The following is a 13,968-nucleotide window of genomic DNA, read 5'->3' on the forward strand; positions in this document are numbered from 1 at the left end:
TCTACGATAACGTCTGGTTTCTTATGTGTGTGAAATCAAGTGGGGATGAGAGAGACAGCAGTTCACCTCAGCACTGTAGAGATGGTGTTAAATTTGAGGGAGGAAGTGAAAGTGTCAGTCTTCCGTCATCTTAGGTCTTGCACTGTAGAGAGATTAGATAATTTTTCTTTCTCTTTATTGTTTGGTGATAAGTAGGGGAAGGAACAAAAGAGCAGAGGTAAGCAGCCGTGCACCAGGTGTAAGTTTCTGTAGAATGGCTGCTGTAACTTTTAAGAGCCATTCCTAGTGTGTCCAAATCTCAATGAAGTGCAATATGAACAAAAACTGTGTTGAAGCCTGGTTTCTTTCCTGACTGGATATGAATATAATTTATTTACTGCCTGGATATATGTTTTGAATTCTGTTCTACATTCAGGTTTTAGCAGGAAAGCACTTTGCTTTCCTAAAGAGTGATACAAATGGGACACTACTGTAGTGACTGTTCATGTCGAGTTTAGCTCCTGACTGCATGTAAATGTATGTAAAACGAGGTATTATGTATATATCCCAGTCAGGAAGGGTTTACTTTTGCTTTTAATGACACACAGTTGTCCTCTGCACAGAGGCAGTGCATTACAGTAGTGCTAGAATGCTTCCAAAGCTGCAATGAGTAATTAAAGTCACACCCTGCCATACAACTACGCACCCTCCAGGCCTGTTTAAAAATTTAGGCTACAAAAATCAGAAACAGTGTGATCACCTCTCTTTGTAATCTTTTTGACATGTTTTTTATTATTTTTTGGTTGTTTTTTAAAAAGCTGTCTTGGAGAGGAGGCTGTAGGGTTTGGGGTTTGAGATTTTATGTGTGAGGAATAATATGAAAAGATATTTATGTATATTTAATTTCTGGTGTGATATTGGTGTTTTAATATGCTAAGCTGTGACTAGGGTGTCCGTGCTCTAGGCACTGTTGAAAAATGCTCTGATCCTGATAGCATTCATATGGCACAGATAAGTCCGTCCTTTTACTTAGCTGTGAAAACGCATGGTGGTGCTAAATCCTAACCTGAATAAGTGCAAAGTGGTAAAGTAATTTGATTAAGACCATATAATTACAATTCAGAGCCCAAGCAACATAATCTTTTCTTTGTACTGAGGAGTTTGTTTTGTGGTGCTGCACTCTGAATTTACACAGTGGTTAACTTGCAGAGCAAGGAGAAAGGAAAAGCAGTGAGGAAATTCTAAAGCAAATGCATGTTCCCTTTCACCTTGATGTGCACTGCATTCTGAGATGCTCCAGGGTGAAATAAAAAAAGTAACTGCATGTCAAATTGATGCCTGCTGGCTCCCTTCCAGTACCTCATGTTCACAGCAAGCATTGCTGAGTGTTTTGAGGAATACGCTCCTGTGCATAACTACCGAAGCCTGGGAGCTCGTCTCCTAAATTGCTGCTCGTGCTGCGTGTAAGAGAGGAAAAAAATCCCAGTGGTTACTCTGGGGAATGCTAGGTAAGAATCCTTTAAAATCATCGTTTAAAGCTGAAAACTGTGGAAGGCTCAAAAGGATGCTTTGGGAATTAAGAGAAAGTTTAGATCACATCTCTATGTGACCTAAGGAGTTAGAAAGTTAAGGTGATGACAGTGCAGGGCTGAGAGGGAAAATAACTGTTACATTTCAGTGACTTTAATGGTGGGGAGTCAGCACAGGTGTTAACGTGATGCAGGCTGTAAATAGGCAAACATCCCAGATTTCAAAGTTTTGCAACTTTTTTTTTCAAATTGCTTTTTGGTTCAGAAAACTCATTTGAATATGTGCCAGTCTCTTTACCTCACTTCTAAATTGAACCCACATTAGGAAAAAATCTAGAGCAGAGCCAATATTCTCTACTAGGAATAGGAAAATCCTTAAAACACTGCTTGGTACCCAGTGTATTTTACACTTAATCTGTTTTATGCTTTTTATCTCCCCTCTCATGTTTTTACTATTATGTACAATACTTCCTTGTTTATTACTTTTTCCTAGTCCCTTTTCTCTGTTGTTCTAAGCAAGCAGTAAAAGCTGTGATGACTGAGAATGTCAGACTCTTCAAGTCCCTACCATCCAAATGGTTCCAGCCCAGTGTATATGTGTGTGCTAGTCTTCTGTGCTGTTCATGGCCACTTAAATGTAATACAATAGACAGCATGGCTTTCTGGACACTGCCATCACTGTGCCCTAGAAACGCGGTGTTTAAATGCGAGCTCTGATTCTGAGTCACTGTGTGACTCCAGGCAAAACACCGGGAGCTGAATTTCCAGTGTTCAATAATGTGATGTGCTTTAGTAGCTGGCAGCTCAGCTGGAGACATGGAAATGTCTCAAGTTTGCAATGAAACACATTTTCAAGTTAGCACTAATACAGTAAGTCTCTGTCTCAGCTTCCTTATCAGTGAAGTGGAGGTTAGAATAATATTGATATAGTTTCCCTACAGGAGTTTAATCAGGATTACTTAATGTTGGCTCTGTGAGATGCTATAAACGCTAGAGGCTTGTACCAGTATACCATATGATTCTCCACTTTCTGAATGCAACTGTTATTCTGCCACTATTCAGCCCAGTTATTTTTATTTTATTTACTTCAATTCTTTGTATTCTAGATTATGCCTCACTGGCAAAAGATCTTGAGAGAGAACTGTGATGCTTTTGTGTGCTGAACAAAACCTGATTCATCACTTTCCTTACATCACTATCAGCTCTCTGGCTTCTCAACACAGAGATTGGTATGGCTTAGCTTTAGGTATGTTGTAAATGACAGCAGCTCTTTATTTGGAGTCAGCACTCCAGTGTAATGAAAGTGGTAAAAATATAAGTAATCGTTTGAGATACATAATTATCAGAGAAACTACAGAAGTGGATTCCTGAAGAGAGTGAAAAGAAATATGAAATTGAGAAACTGGAACTAGCTGATCTGCTAGAAGGAGCTCTCAAAAGCAGTGAGAATGGGAGGGGAAAATGAAGGTTGATGAAAAGCTAAGTGATGGGGGAGAAATATAGGAAATAGGGTCACAGACAGGGAAAAGCAGGGGAATTTCTAAGATGGGGCTTTGGATGAGAATAGGTGAGTCAGAGAAAGAGATGCACTAGCTGTTGCTATTGTGCTAATTCCTGTGTCTGGGTAAGTGTTTCTGCAGGAATGAATGTTTATTTGTTCCTTCATTTAGCGAATGGGATAAAATTACAAGAAGAGAACACAAAGACTTTGGGGGCTGTCTGCCAGTAGTGTAAGGCATACACGTGAGGCACCAAATAAGGTTTCACAGGCAGTCTTCATTTTTGCATTATTTAACTTTTATTAATCTACTTAAGACTTTCCTTTGCTTCTACATAGGTATGTGTGAATATTTTTTGAAATAATGACTTGTAAAAAGCTTGAAATAAACTGCCCATGTTATTGTCCTTAGGCATACGATGTCCTTCCATGTCAGTGTACTTTGCTGCTCTTGGGAATTCTTATGAGAGATTTTCTTTGTCAGCAGTTTGGGCTCCTGGCATTTGTCCATCCACATGGACAAATCAAGCTTCCACATTATCTGAAGTCTGGGAAGGTCTTTTGAAAGTTTTAATGAGATGTCACCATAGCGGCCCCCTTCAGTCCTCAGTTGCTGGTCACGGAAAGTTTGGAGTCCAAATGCCTCTTAATAATGAGAGAGAAACAATAATTGAATTCAGAATTCATAGCCACCAAGTGTCAAATGCAGGAAAGGCTTTTAAAATTCCAGAGAAATGAAGCAGAAAGTTGAGGTGGTGCTTTTAAAAAGACATGCCTGGGAAGATGGTGGTAATGCCACATACCTGATCTGCCCATTAGAAAACCTGTGCTTTTGTGAAGTAACATGTTTTCCTGATTAAATGCTGAGAGATGATTGAATGACATCAAGGTGGGGTTCAGTTCCTATTGTTTGCTTGTGAACTGAAGTGAGAACTTCAGTGATTTGCTACAGCAGTTTCATGATAGAATTACTTCTAAGATAATAGAGATTTCCACTTTGTCTCCTATAAATGTTGCTGTCTGCAGTTGTGAACAAATCCTTACAGATCCTGCCCCATCGCCCCTGGCCTCAGTCAGCGTTGAACAAAGTCCACAAAGAACAGGAGTGACTCATGACTTTTTTTCTCCATGTATGGCATGAGACTACAAGCAGGCCCTAGAAATGAAGCTGAAATTCTTATACCTTGTACGACAGCTGGTTCATGCTCTTTGTGATAAAAAATGGCAAGTAGTGAACAGTAATGCAGTAGTGAGCATGCTGAGCCAGGCAAAACAATGGAGGCTGGAGGTGGGTTAAGCTGCTGTTTTCCCATGTTTGCTGGAGAAGACCAGAGTTTGGGGCAGTGTGTTCACCCTAGAAACAACAACAGAATTAGGTGGTAGTGGCAAGTTTAATAAAAATATGCATAAAACAAGAGCTGCAGGCTCTTGTGCAGAGACCCGCAAAGTGACAAAGGAAGAAGCTAACTGCTTAGGAGAGAAATTCAGTTGATGAGAGAAGCACTGTGCAGAAGGGTCTCGATAAACCTTAGAAGAAAACCAGAGCACAAAGTGCTTATGAGTAATATGAGTAATAACCACAAGCAGATGCACGTCCTTGGTTTAGACATGCATGTTTGTTCTTTCAAGAATTACTGAGCTCAGGAATCCTTGCACAAACTGATACCTTTAAACTAAATGCTTTAAAATACAAAACCTGTTCTTTTTTAAATAGCGTTAAAATCTGAAGATTGTGAGAAAATGTACCAGTAAGCTGAGCTCTTCTATGGTGCCGGAACAAAGGCTTCTGTCTGGGAGAGCTCTGTCAGTTGTGCCATTTGGTCTTCCTGCTGCATTCTGGGCTGACCAGAGTTTGGGAGAAGACAGGGTCAGTGTTACCACCAAATACAACATCTGAGTACATAGCGGGGCAGAGCCCTACCACAATTTTGATAGAAGTTAAAACAGGCATGGCCAAACTAGATTTTTCTTATGTTGTTTTGAAAACATTTACGTACTCAGACAAGGGTAATTTTGCAGAGCAGAATGTGGACAGACACCCAGACTCCTGATTTGAATATCTCTCCTTCATAGAGTAAGGACATTGTGTTCAGGCCAAGCATTGTTAGTACCTAGTCTGCAAATAGTCCAGTTCTCATTAGAGATGGAAGGAAGAAAGCAGTTGTTAAGTTGGCGAGTCCAGCCCTTGAGAACTACAGGATTTTCCAGTTCAGTGTATTCCCTTATTCCTCACTGCAGAGTTTTTTCATGTCCCTGACAGTGTGGCTTTGTAACTTTTCAAACATTAAGGTAAAAATCATTAATTTGCTTGGGTCACAAGTTTTTCCTTTGCACTAGGGAATGCAGCTAGGGCCTGGCCGTGCAGCCCCTACAGAATGAGTGCATATTAGTGAGAATTTTCATGCAAGGGCCAGGAGTGAAGGCTGTGAAACCAGAGATACACAGAGAGCTGAGCTGTGTGGAACTGCCTTGGCACAGGTCTCCATCTGAAAAATGGCAAAAGAACACACAATCTGGTACTTTTCTGGTTGATCTCACAACAGTGACTGTGGATCGTGCAGCACAGCACTGGAAAAAGCAGGAGTCCACCTTCGCATTTTAAATTATTGAATCAGAATAGTTTGGGCCGGAAGGGATCTTAAAGATGATCTACTTCCAGCCCCCTCTGCTGTGGACAGGGGCATCCCACTGGATCAGGGTGCCCAAGGCCCCATCCAACCTGGCCTTTAACACCTCCAGGGATGGGGCATCCACAGCTTCCCTGGGCAACCTGTGCCAGTGTCTCACCACTCTCCATTTCTTCTCATGGTGAAGAAATTCTTCCTTATGTCTAGCCTCAATCTGCTCCTCCCCAGTTTATACACTTTGCCCCTAGTCTTGTCTCTACAAACCTTTGTGAACAGTCCCTCCCCAGCTTTCTTGTAGCCCCTTCAGGTACTGAAGGTCACTATAAGATCTCCTCGGAGCCTTTCTCTTTTCCAGGCTGAACAAGCCCAGCTCTCTCAGCCTGTCCTCGTATGGGAGGATGCAGCTTTTTGTGTTCTGCAAGGACAGTCCAGAGGATGATGGAAACAGCAGCGCCGCCCTTTCAAGCAGCTGCCCAGACGCTACCTCAGGTTTTGCTGACTCTCGTGAGTCATCTTCCAGACTCGCAGCCGCCCTGGCGAGTCCTCCACGTCCCGGGAGGACCCAAACCCCTGCAATTTAACCCCAAACTCCTGCCTTTTCGAGGGGAGGGCAGCTGCCCCGGCGGTAAGGACAGAGCCCTCTCGGCGGGGCGCTGCCTCCCCAGCCAAATCCCTACACCCCAACCATCGCTTCCCCCACCACCCCCACCGCTCTGCGCGTTCCCGCGGGGGGCGGGGCCGAGGGCGGGGCTCGCGCATGCGCAGAGCGGGGCGGCGCGCGGGCGCAGGCAGCGGGGCCATGGCCGCCCGTCTGCGCGGCTGGAGGGTGTCGGCGCCCTGAGGCGGCTTCGGCGCAGCCATGGTGCCTCGAGGAGCCGCTCTGCCACCGCCGGGCACTGAGCCGCCGCCACCGCCGTTGCCGTCGTCGCTGTGACGCGCCGAGCTCTGCCGGCGAGCGAGAAGAGAGGGAGGAGGAGGCGGCGTCGATCCCGCCGGCCCAGGTGATTCCCGCCCCCCCCACCTCGCCGCTTCAGGCGCGCGCGTGCTCCCCCTCTCGCGTGGGCCCAGGCGCCGCTCGCCTCCCCCTCCCGCGTGCCCACGTGCGCGCGTCCACGTGCGCGCCCCCCTTCCCCCCCCCAGCCCGGCGGGGTCACTAGAGTTCAAAGCGGCGGCGCCGCGCTGAGCTCTGCAGTGCCGGGGCCGCCCCTGCCCGGGCACCGGGGGAGGAGGGAGGCTCAGGGGGTCCCGAGCGAATCGGGACTCCCTGGGCCTCTCCCCTCCCTCGCTAGGGTCTGGTCTCGCCGCGCGGTGCCCGCAGCGAGACCCACGCCCTGTCCGTGGAGCCGGCGAGACTCGGAGCTGCGGGGGTGCCCGGGGTCGGTGGGAAGAGGGGAGGCCCGGTTGTTCCCTGCTGGAGGCCCGGTTATTCCCTCCTGGAGACGGGCCCTGAAGCATATGGTAATGCTTATGTAAGAAGCAGCATCTCCGTAGCGTGAAGAACAGGGCTCTTTCTCTCTTTTATACTTCTGTCATGTTAGCCGGGTTTTGAGATCTCCCGTAGCCGTAAAAAATAAGGTTTGTGATAACAGTTGTCAGTGTTTTTCAGTGTTTGAGAGCGGTTCTGAGCACCGAGCACCCTTGTGACAGGTGGGCGTGCTCAGAGGGCTCCTTACCTCACGGTTGTGCCCTTAGGAGTGTGGGGGCTGGTGTGGAAATAATGGGATTAGGAGAATAAAGTGAAAAAAGGTGGGTGTTTTTATTAATGCATGTGAATATCAGTAAAGAAGGGAGTGCAGTATACATAATAGGCAAAAAAAAAATCCTTTTACTTACCAGCGAAAAATACTTCTGTAACGTGTTTGACTCATAAATATTAGCTGTTTGTGATCTCATTGAAAATACTTTTTATAAGGCTGTAGGTGTTGCTGTATTTGTTTCTTCTGCAGTTTTTACCACAAGAGTTTCTGTTAACTTGTTTTGTGGACTTAGGATTTGGATACTTTTAATTACATTTTTATTAGGGTTTTTTTGTGTGTGTAATGCATCCCCAGAGATTAAACTTTGGAGGAGAAGAGGGAAATAATTTTTAATTACTCTCTTTGATCACTTTTGTATATTAGTGAAGCTAGATTTAAACATCAAAAATATTTTGTGAGAACTGTTCAGCTATTGCACTTTGTAATTTTTTGATTATCTGCAACCTTGGCTTATTTTTGCCAGTTATCTTTAGTGAGCCTGCCTGTACATGAGAAACTGTATCTTTTTGTTTCTAGTTAGTTCTAATAACTATGGTGATCGGCTTCTGTTTTCTGAGCCATAATGTTATGAAAGCGTTTAATTTTATTAATTCCAGAACTCATTAGCATTAGAAAGTAGTTGTTTTTGTAACCACCATTATGTGGAAGCATGGCCAAAAATCTTAGTGCATGAAATAAAGCTGATGCCTGCCTGAAACACAGAATTCACCTTGTTTGTATCAGTCTTAGGAGGAACTACTGATGTTATAGCAACCTCGGTCTGATGGAAATATGAACTGAGCAGCCTGTGTCAGAAGAAGTACCAGGGAATTCTTTTCTTTGGAAGTGGTGGACTGGAATTAGTATCTCACTCTGATTCAGCAGCTGGGGTCCCTGGTGCAGAAAGGCACATGATGCCAATAAGATGTGAACAAATGAGTGGGTCGTGGAGAACTGTGTAAGCCTGCTTAGTCTTGCATGTTGCACTTGGAAACATTCACTAAGTTGTTTGCTAAACTTGTCTTTGTTTCTTCCTCTTCACACAGACGTGTGGATAGCTCTTTCAGTCCTCTGGAACTCTTTGTGTGATGATTTAATGTCTTTCTGAATCTATTTTTATGTCCACGTGCACCTGGCAATGTTTAATGTGGTTATGAAGTGGACAGTTCACTGTAGTTTTGTGCATGTTCAAGTCTAGTGCCTTCAATATTGTTCAGACATTTGTGCCAGTTTCCCTGCCTTTACTTTTATATCATTTCCTTTAATTTTAGAGAAGCCCTGCTGCTTTGAGATTAGTTGCGTACTTGAAAGGAACAATCAGAAGTGGTGCTTCATCTAGTGGAACTTTTCTGGAACTTTTTTTTTTGATTCTGTGTCTTGAGTTTGAACAAGTTTTAAAAGGGACTTTTTAAAGCGTTTCACCATTTGTTTGATCTTTCTGTCAAGCGAGCCTGGTACTGCAGGAAGCAAAGCATTCTGTTTGACAGGCATGGAAACTGATGCTCTTTGTTTACATGACTCAAATAGCTAAGGCAGCAGCAATGGAAACTATCAATATTGACCTAGAAAGATCTCAAAAGCCTTATTTTATATTTTAACTTCTAGCCAGTTGAGTAACTAGTTATGGGCATTGCAGTTCTGAACACAGGCTGTGTCTGTATCTGAAATGGCAAAAAGCTAAATGAGCAACCGCAGAGGATAAATCGTATTTCATCCTGTCACGTAACTTTAACCTGTTAATGCATTTGGGTTCCATTTTTTTTTGTGTGGCTGGTGGGGTAACACCAGCTTTACTTGCTGGGCTGGTCTTCTTGTGGTCCAGCACTCTGAGGTGGGTTGTCACGCGCTGCATCATCTCGGGCTGTCATTAATGCTCTGTGTGCAGGTCCTCTGGGTATTGTATCCTCTGCAGAGGCGCTTTAGGATTGCTGCCCAGACTGTCTCAAAATGTGCTGATACAAGTGTGGTTAGGCAGGCTTGTAGGTGTAGGCTTGCAAACATGGCTGTGATGGCAAAAAAAAGTGCTGAATGACTAGCTAATAAACCAAACTTTGGACTGGGAAGAAACTATAGAGTCAAAATGGACTGCAGAGCAATTCAGTTTGTTAATTGAATCTAGATCTCTTTTTCCCCTGAAGATTTTACTAAAAGATATTATCAGTTATATTTTTATTTTACTGAATTAGTTTTCTGTCTTTCAGTCATCAACCTGAACTCTGCAAATACCTGGTGTGAAAAGAAAGCAGCCCCTCCTAGTGTGGCTGGATTTGAACTGATCATGTGCAGGCAGAGCACCAACCTTACAGGTATCTGCAGAAAGGTTTTGCTGCATACCTGGTGGTTTTGTTAACCCTTGTTAACACGTGTTAGTCCCCAAGTTGAGTTCCAAGTCTTACCTGCTCTTGATAAAAAGGCACAGGATGCTTTACAGGCTGCCTATGAATAGTACACTTGTGATAAAATTGAGAGTATACTGGAACTGCTCATAGTGTATCACTGTACTCCAGAAATAAATCTTTGAAGAACACTTTAAATTCACAGCTCTGTGATATGTATCCTCATTTCCTGAGTCGTTTTTTGTCTTCCTCACATAAAACTTGCTGGAATTAATGAAAGTTGGAAATGTAGATTTTTTTTTTTTTCTCTTCTAGAAACTGTCTCTAGTTGTTTTTGTCCATTTTTAGTATGCCTTTAACATGAATGCATGTTCACTTCTGTCCCTATGAACAGATAAGAGGTTGACCTAATTTGTGCAGTAAAAGTTGTTTTTTACAAAGTACAGGATATGTTTGTTTGGAATGATTAACCCTAGCTGTACCTCGGTTCTCAACCAAATGAGTCTTGGGTGAGTAAGGATTCGGGAATTTTTCTGTTTTCCAGGTGGAAATAACAGTTCTGCAGTCACACTGCTGCAGCAGCTCTACAACAATCCATGCTGTTAGACCAGATGGGGAAAGAGGAAAAAAAAAATAAATTGCTTGTTAACTACTTGCATAGCAAGATTGAGTAGTCTGTTTGCTGACTGATTCTCTCTAAACCTTCAAATTGAATGCTAAATACTCTCCGGTTTCTACTTGAAATTACTGAACTAGTACTGAGTTGCAAACCCCTCAGTATTTTTGGAGATGCTGACCAGATCCTAATGACATTGTTACCGTACACGAACACAGTGTTTCACTACTTTATTAGTGCACTTGGTATGCTGACTGTATCTGGCCTTCTCAGCAGAAATTTTTGAGTATTGTCCTTCTTAGGCAACACTGAGCTTGGCCTCATTTAAATTGTATGGGAGCAAGACATCTTTTCCTTTCCTTGCTGCTAACTGCACCAGAAGGGGCTGGTTTGATGGATTGGTGACTCACACTCTCTGGAGTTCTAGGTGGTTTTTCTTTCTCTACAGACTCACACAGGGAAATTCTTTTCTAAATGTATGTGTGATAAACCTTTTCATCTTGTTCTTTCCCCTTTCTTCTCTTTGTTTTCTCCCTCCCGAACCAATGATGTAAAGATCTAAGTCTCTGAAAAATGAGATTCTTCTGTAGTTCTTTTCACTCCCAGGAGGAGGACAGGTGTATGGAAGGAGGGGTTCTGGGGAGTCTAATCCAACCCAGCTGATGGGTCTAATTTTGGTTTTTGAACTGTGACATTGAACTTTCCTATAGCTACTGACAGAAGTTGTACAATATTTTCCTTTTTCCCTCTTCAAGATATATCTTTAAACTTTAAACTGAGTGAAGGTAGATTTGGACTAGAGATAAGGAAGAAATTTTTCACTGTGAGGGTGGTGAGGCACTGGCTCAGGTTGCCCCGAGGAGGCTCCATCCCTGGAGGTGTTCAAGGCCAGGCTGGATGGGGCTTTGAGCAACCTGATCCAGTGGAAGGTGTCCCTGCCCAAAGCAGGGGGTTGGAACTGGGTGAGCTTTAAGGTTCTGTCCAACTCAAACCATTCTATGATTCTGTGATTCATTCTGTGAGTCTGTCTAACAAAGTTTACCCTATAGGAAAATAAAAGCACTGTGGTGTTAACAACCAAAAACGTTTCCATGAACATCAATCAGTTACGATGGGAAATTTTTAAAAGGTGGTTTTGATAAAATTGTTGGGGTTTGGAGTGCTTGCACTCGCTTAGGATGTGAAGTCTGAAGTTCTTCCCGAGACTATTCTTTTTTTTTTTACCCTACTTTGGAATAAGCAGATCTCTTGAAATCATAGGAAAAAAATTCGAAACTCGAATTAGTGGCTTCCCAGCCCTACTCTTAGGTCCATTTTTGGGCTACGTACAAGAGTGACCTATTTATTTTAGTGTCTGAGCATCCAGCAACTCTTGTTGCATCATCGTTGATCTAAAGGTTTTAGAGATTTAATGTTGTGGTGGGGATTTGGGTTTTGTTTGTTTTTGTACCAGCCAAAATAATGTATTGTGAGAGCTCTTTACAGTATAATGACTGTAGAGCAATGGACTTTGTTGCTTGCCTGTATTATGTTCTGTTAGAACTTGGCAGCAGTTACAACTGAGGCTTTATTTAACACATCCGCATTTCTAGTGGAGTTAATTTTAAAGGGTTTCTTATTGGTATTGGATGCTTTGTCAGTCAGTGACAGGATATGCTGCAGTTACAGTGGCTGCTTCTCTTAGCCCATCCGTTGCGACATAATGTGGGTTTTGAAGTTTGTTTTGCTTTTATTTTAACAGGATTTGAAATGTAGATTGTTTTCTTAGATAATAACTGCTGCATTTTTTTGATTCTCTTACATTCTCAAGTATATGTGTATGAATTTGGAAGGGAAAATTTTTCAGCTTAATTTGGATGTGGTGAACCTCAATTAACTTCTGGTATTAGAAGTCCATGGAATTCTGCACTTGCAATAATTAAGGAAAGTGAATACTCAAGTGAAAATTTCCTTCTTGTCCTTATGTGTGTTTGTGTGATTATTGTTGATGGCTGGAAAACATTTGACAGGAGAATGTTGTCTGAAATCAGGTGCTTGTTGTCACTTTACGTTGGTATTTTTATGACAGAGTGAAAAATGGTCAGTCAGTTCCTGATCACCACTAAGCCCTGATCTACTTGGAAAAATACCTAGTGAAAAAACAGGAGGCAGTTTCATTTCAAAGTTTTGATTATTTTTGCATATTTGGTAAAACCAAAGATTTTTTTTTAATTCCAAGACATCTAAAATGCTTTGATATGAATCATTTAAGCTGTGTTTCTATAAACTGTTCTGCACATAGGTTTATATTTAAGCGTGCAGTTTGGACAAATTCTCCGTACTATCTGTATGGCTCCCAACTTCTGTTTGTACAATACCATATGTTTAAACACCATCTTTTATTCACACTAAATGTTGATTGCCAGTATTCTGTAGTATCTGCTTGGGCAGCGTGTTTGGTTGCTCATTCTAAGTATTTGTAGTCTTCTGGCTGACCTTTTAATTCATTTGGGGAAGCATTGTGAAATGCTGATGAGTGAGATGCCTGATGCGATGGGGAGGCGCTTGCTGTGTCAGGGGAAGGATGTGCTGTCCTTGGGGTTTGTAGAGCTGTTGCAAGAACTCTGTAAAAGATGCCCAGATTTAGATAACTTGAAAAGTTAAGACTGTGGGCTAGATGATAGCAAGCAGCAGCTCTGTAACCTGTGGTTTACTGAGCCATATCTCAGCTTTCATCTGTCCTGACCTCTGGAGCTGAATTAATTTTATGTCAGCATGCCTTAACAAGTGTCACTGTGGCTTTAGCTGTGCACATGAACTGCTTATGGTAGCATCTTGGCCACGGCAGCACAAATGAAACTTCATATGGGGGTTGTGTGCATTTGTGTCCACACAAGCAGGAATATTTTCTCAGTGTCTGTATATTTGCATGGTTTTGTTTCATGCTTTAATTCCATAATGGGTTCAAGTTGACGTAGCTAGTGGCTCACGATTACCACCTGAGGTCAATGCTGTTCCTGAGGTAGGGGAGTGGTAAAACCAGCATATCTTATTTAGGAACCACTGCCAGTCTCAGCTGAAGGCAGTGCTATGACAGGATGTGGAAACCCATCCTTTTGCTCTTAAATATGTTCTTGTTGATGCCTAGGTCTGTTTTGGGATGCTGTTGTGGGCCAACATTTTTTTCCTGTTAAAAAGAAGAAGAAAAGCAAGAAAAGTGCCCTTCATTATCTTGTCATCCATGTTCTCTGATTGCAAGCTCCAAAATTAAATTACCTGCTAGTACTCGCGAGTGAGGATATGGTGTTTTGTATGATTCCTTGCAGTGAATTACGTTAAAATGAATACAATAGTTGGATTATTGGTCCTAATCTTCAAAACCCACACCCCTCAAATTCCATAAATATACAGATTCATAGCGGTGGCTGAATTCCGTAAATGACTTGTAAAAGCTTAGCTATTGGAAAATTATTTATTTCAATTTACATTGAAGAAGTGAATCTAAAATGTTTTAAGAACTGTTTTGGTTGGTGGTTATTTCATTTAGGAGACATAGAAGGTGTCAAGCGAAGTGGAGGGAATGTCTGAATTTTGTTGTTGATGTTTGCTTTATAAAGTTTATTGTATTCTTGTTTGTGTAGTACCTGGTACACCTTTCCCCATTTTAC

General features: G+C 42.5%; 1 protein-coding gene across 2 annotated transcripts in view; it reads left to right on the forward strand.

Annotated features, from left to right (window-relative positions):
• The first annotated feature begins 6,386 nt into the window (after positions 1-6,386).
• The window catches only part of RNF145 (ring finger protein 145), a 44,785-nt gene continuing 37,203 nt past the window's right edge, over positions 6,387-13,968 (forward strand). The window contains exon 1 of one of the 2 annotated variants that reach the window (XM_054079281.1): positions 6,387-6,634. Coding sequence is in view for 1 of the 2 variants with exons in the window: in XM_054079280.1 (XP_053935255.1) it covers positions 7,089-7,091 (3 nt within the window). In the remaining variant the exon portion in view is untranslated. Of the gene's footprint in view, positions 6,635-6,847; positions 7,092-13,968 lie in introns of those variants that run through there. The other variant, XM_054079280.1, reaches the window with a different exon arrangement.

Source organism: Cuculus canorus, chromosome 14, assembly GCF_017976375.1.
Source record: "Cuculus canorus isolate bCucCan1 chromosome 14, bCucCan1.pri, whole genome shotgun sequence".
In the NCBI taxonomy this organism is placed as follows: Eukaryota; Metazoa; Chordata; class Aves; order Cuculiformes; family Cuculidae; genus Cuculus; species Cuculus canorus.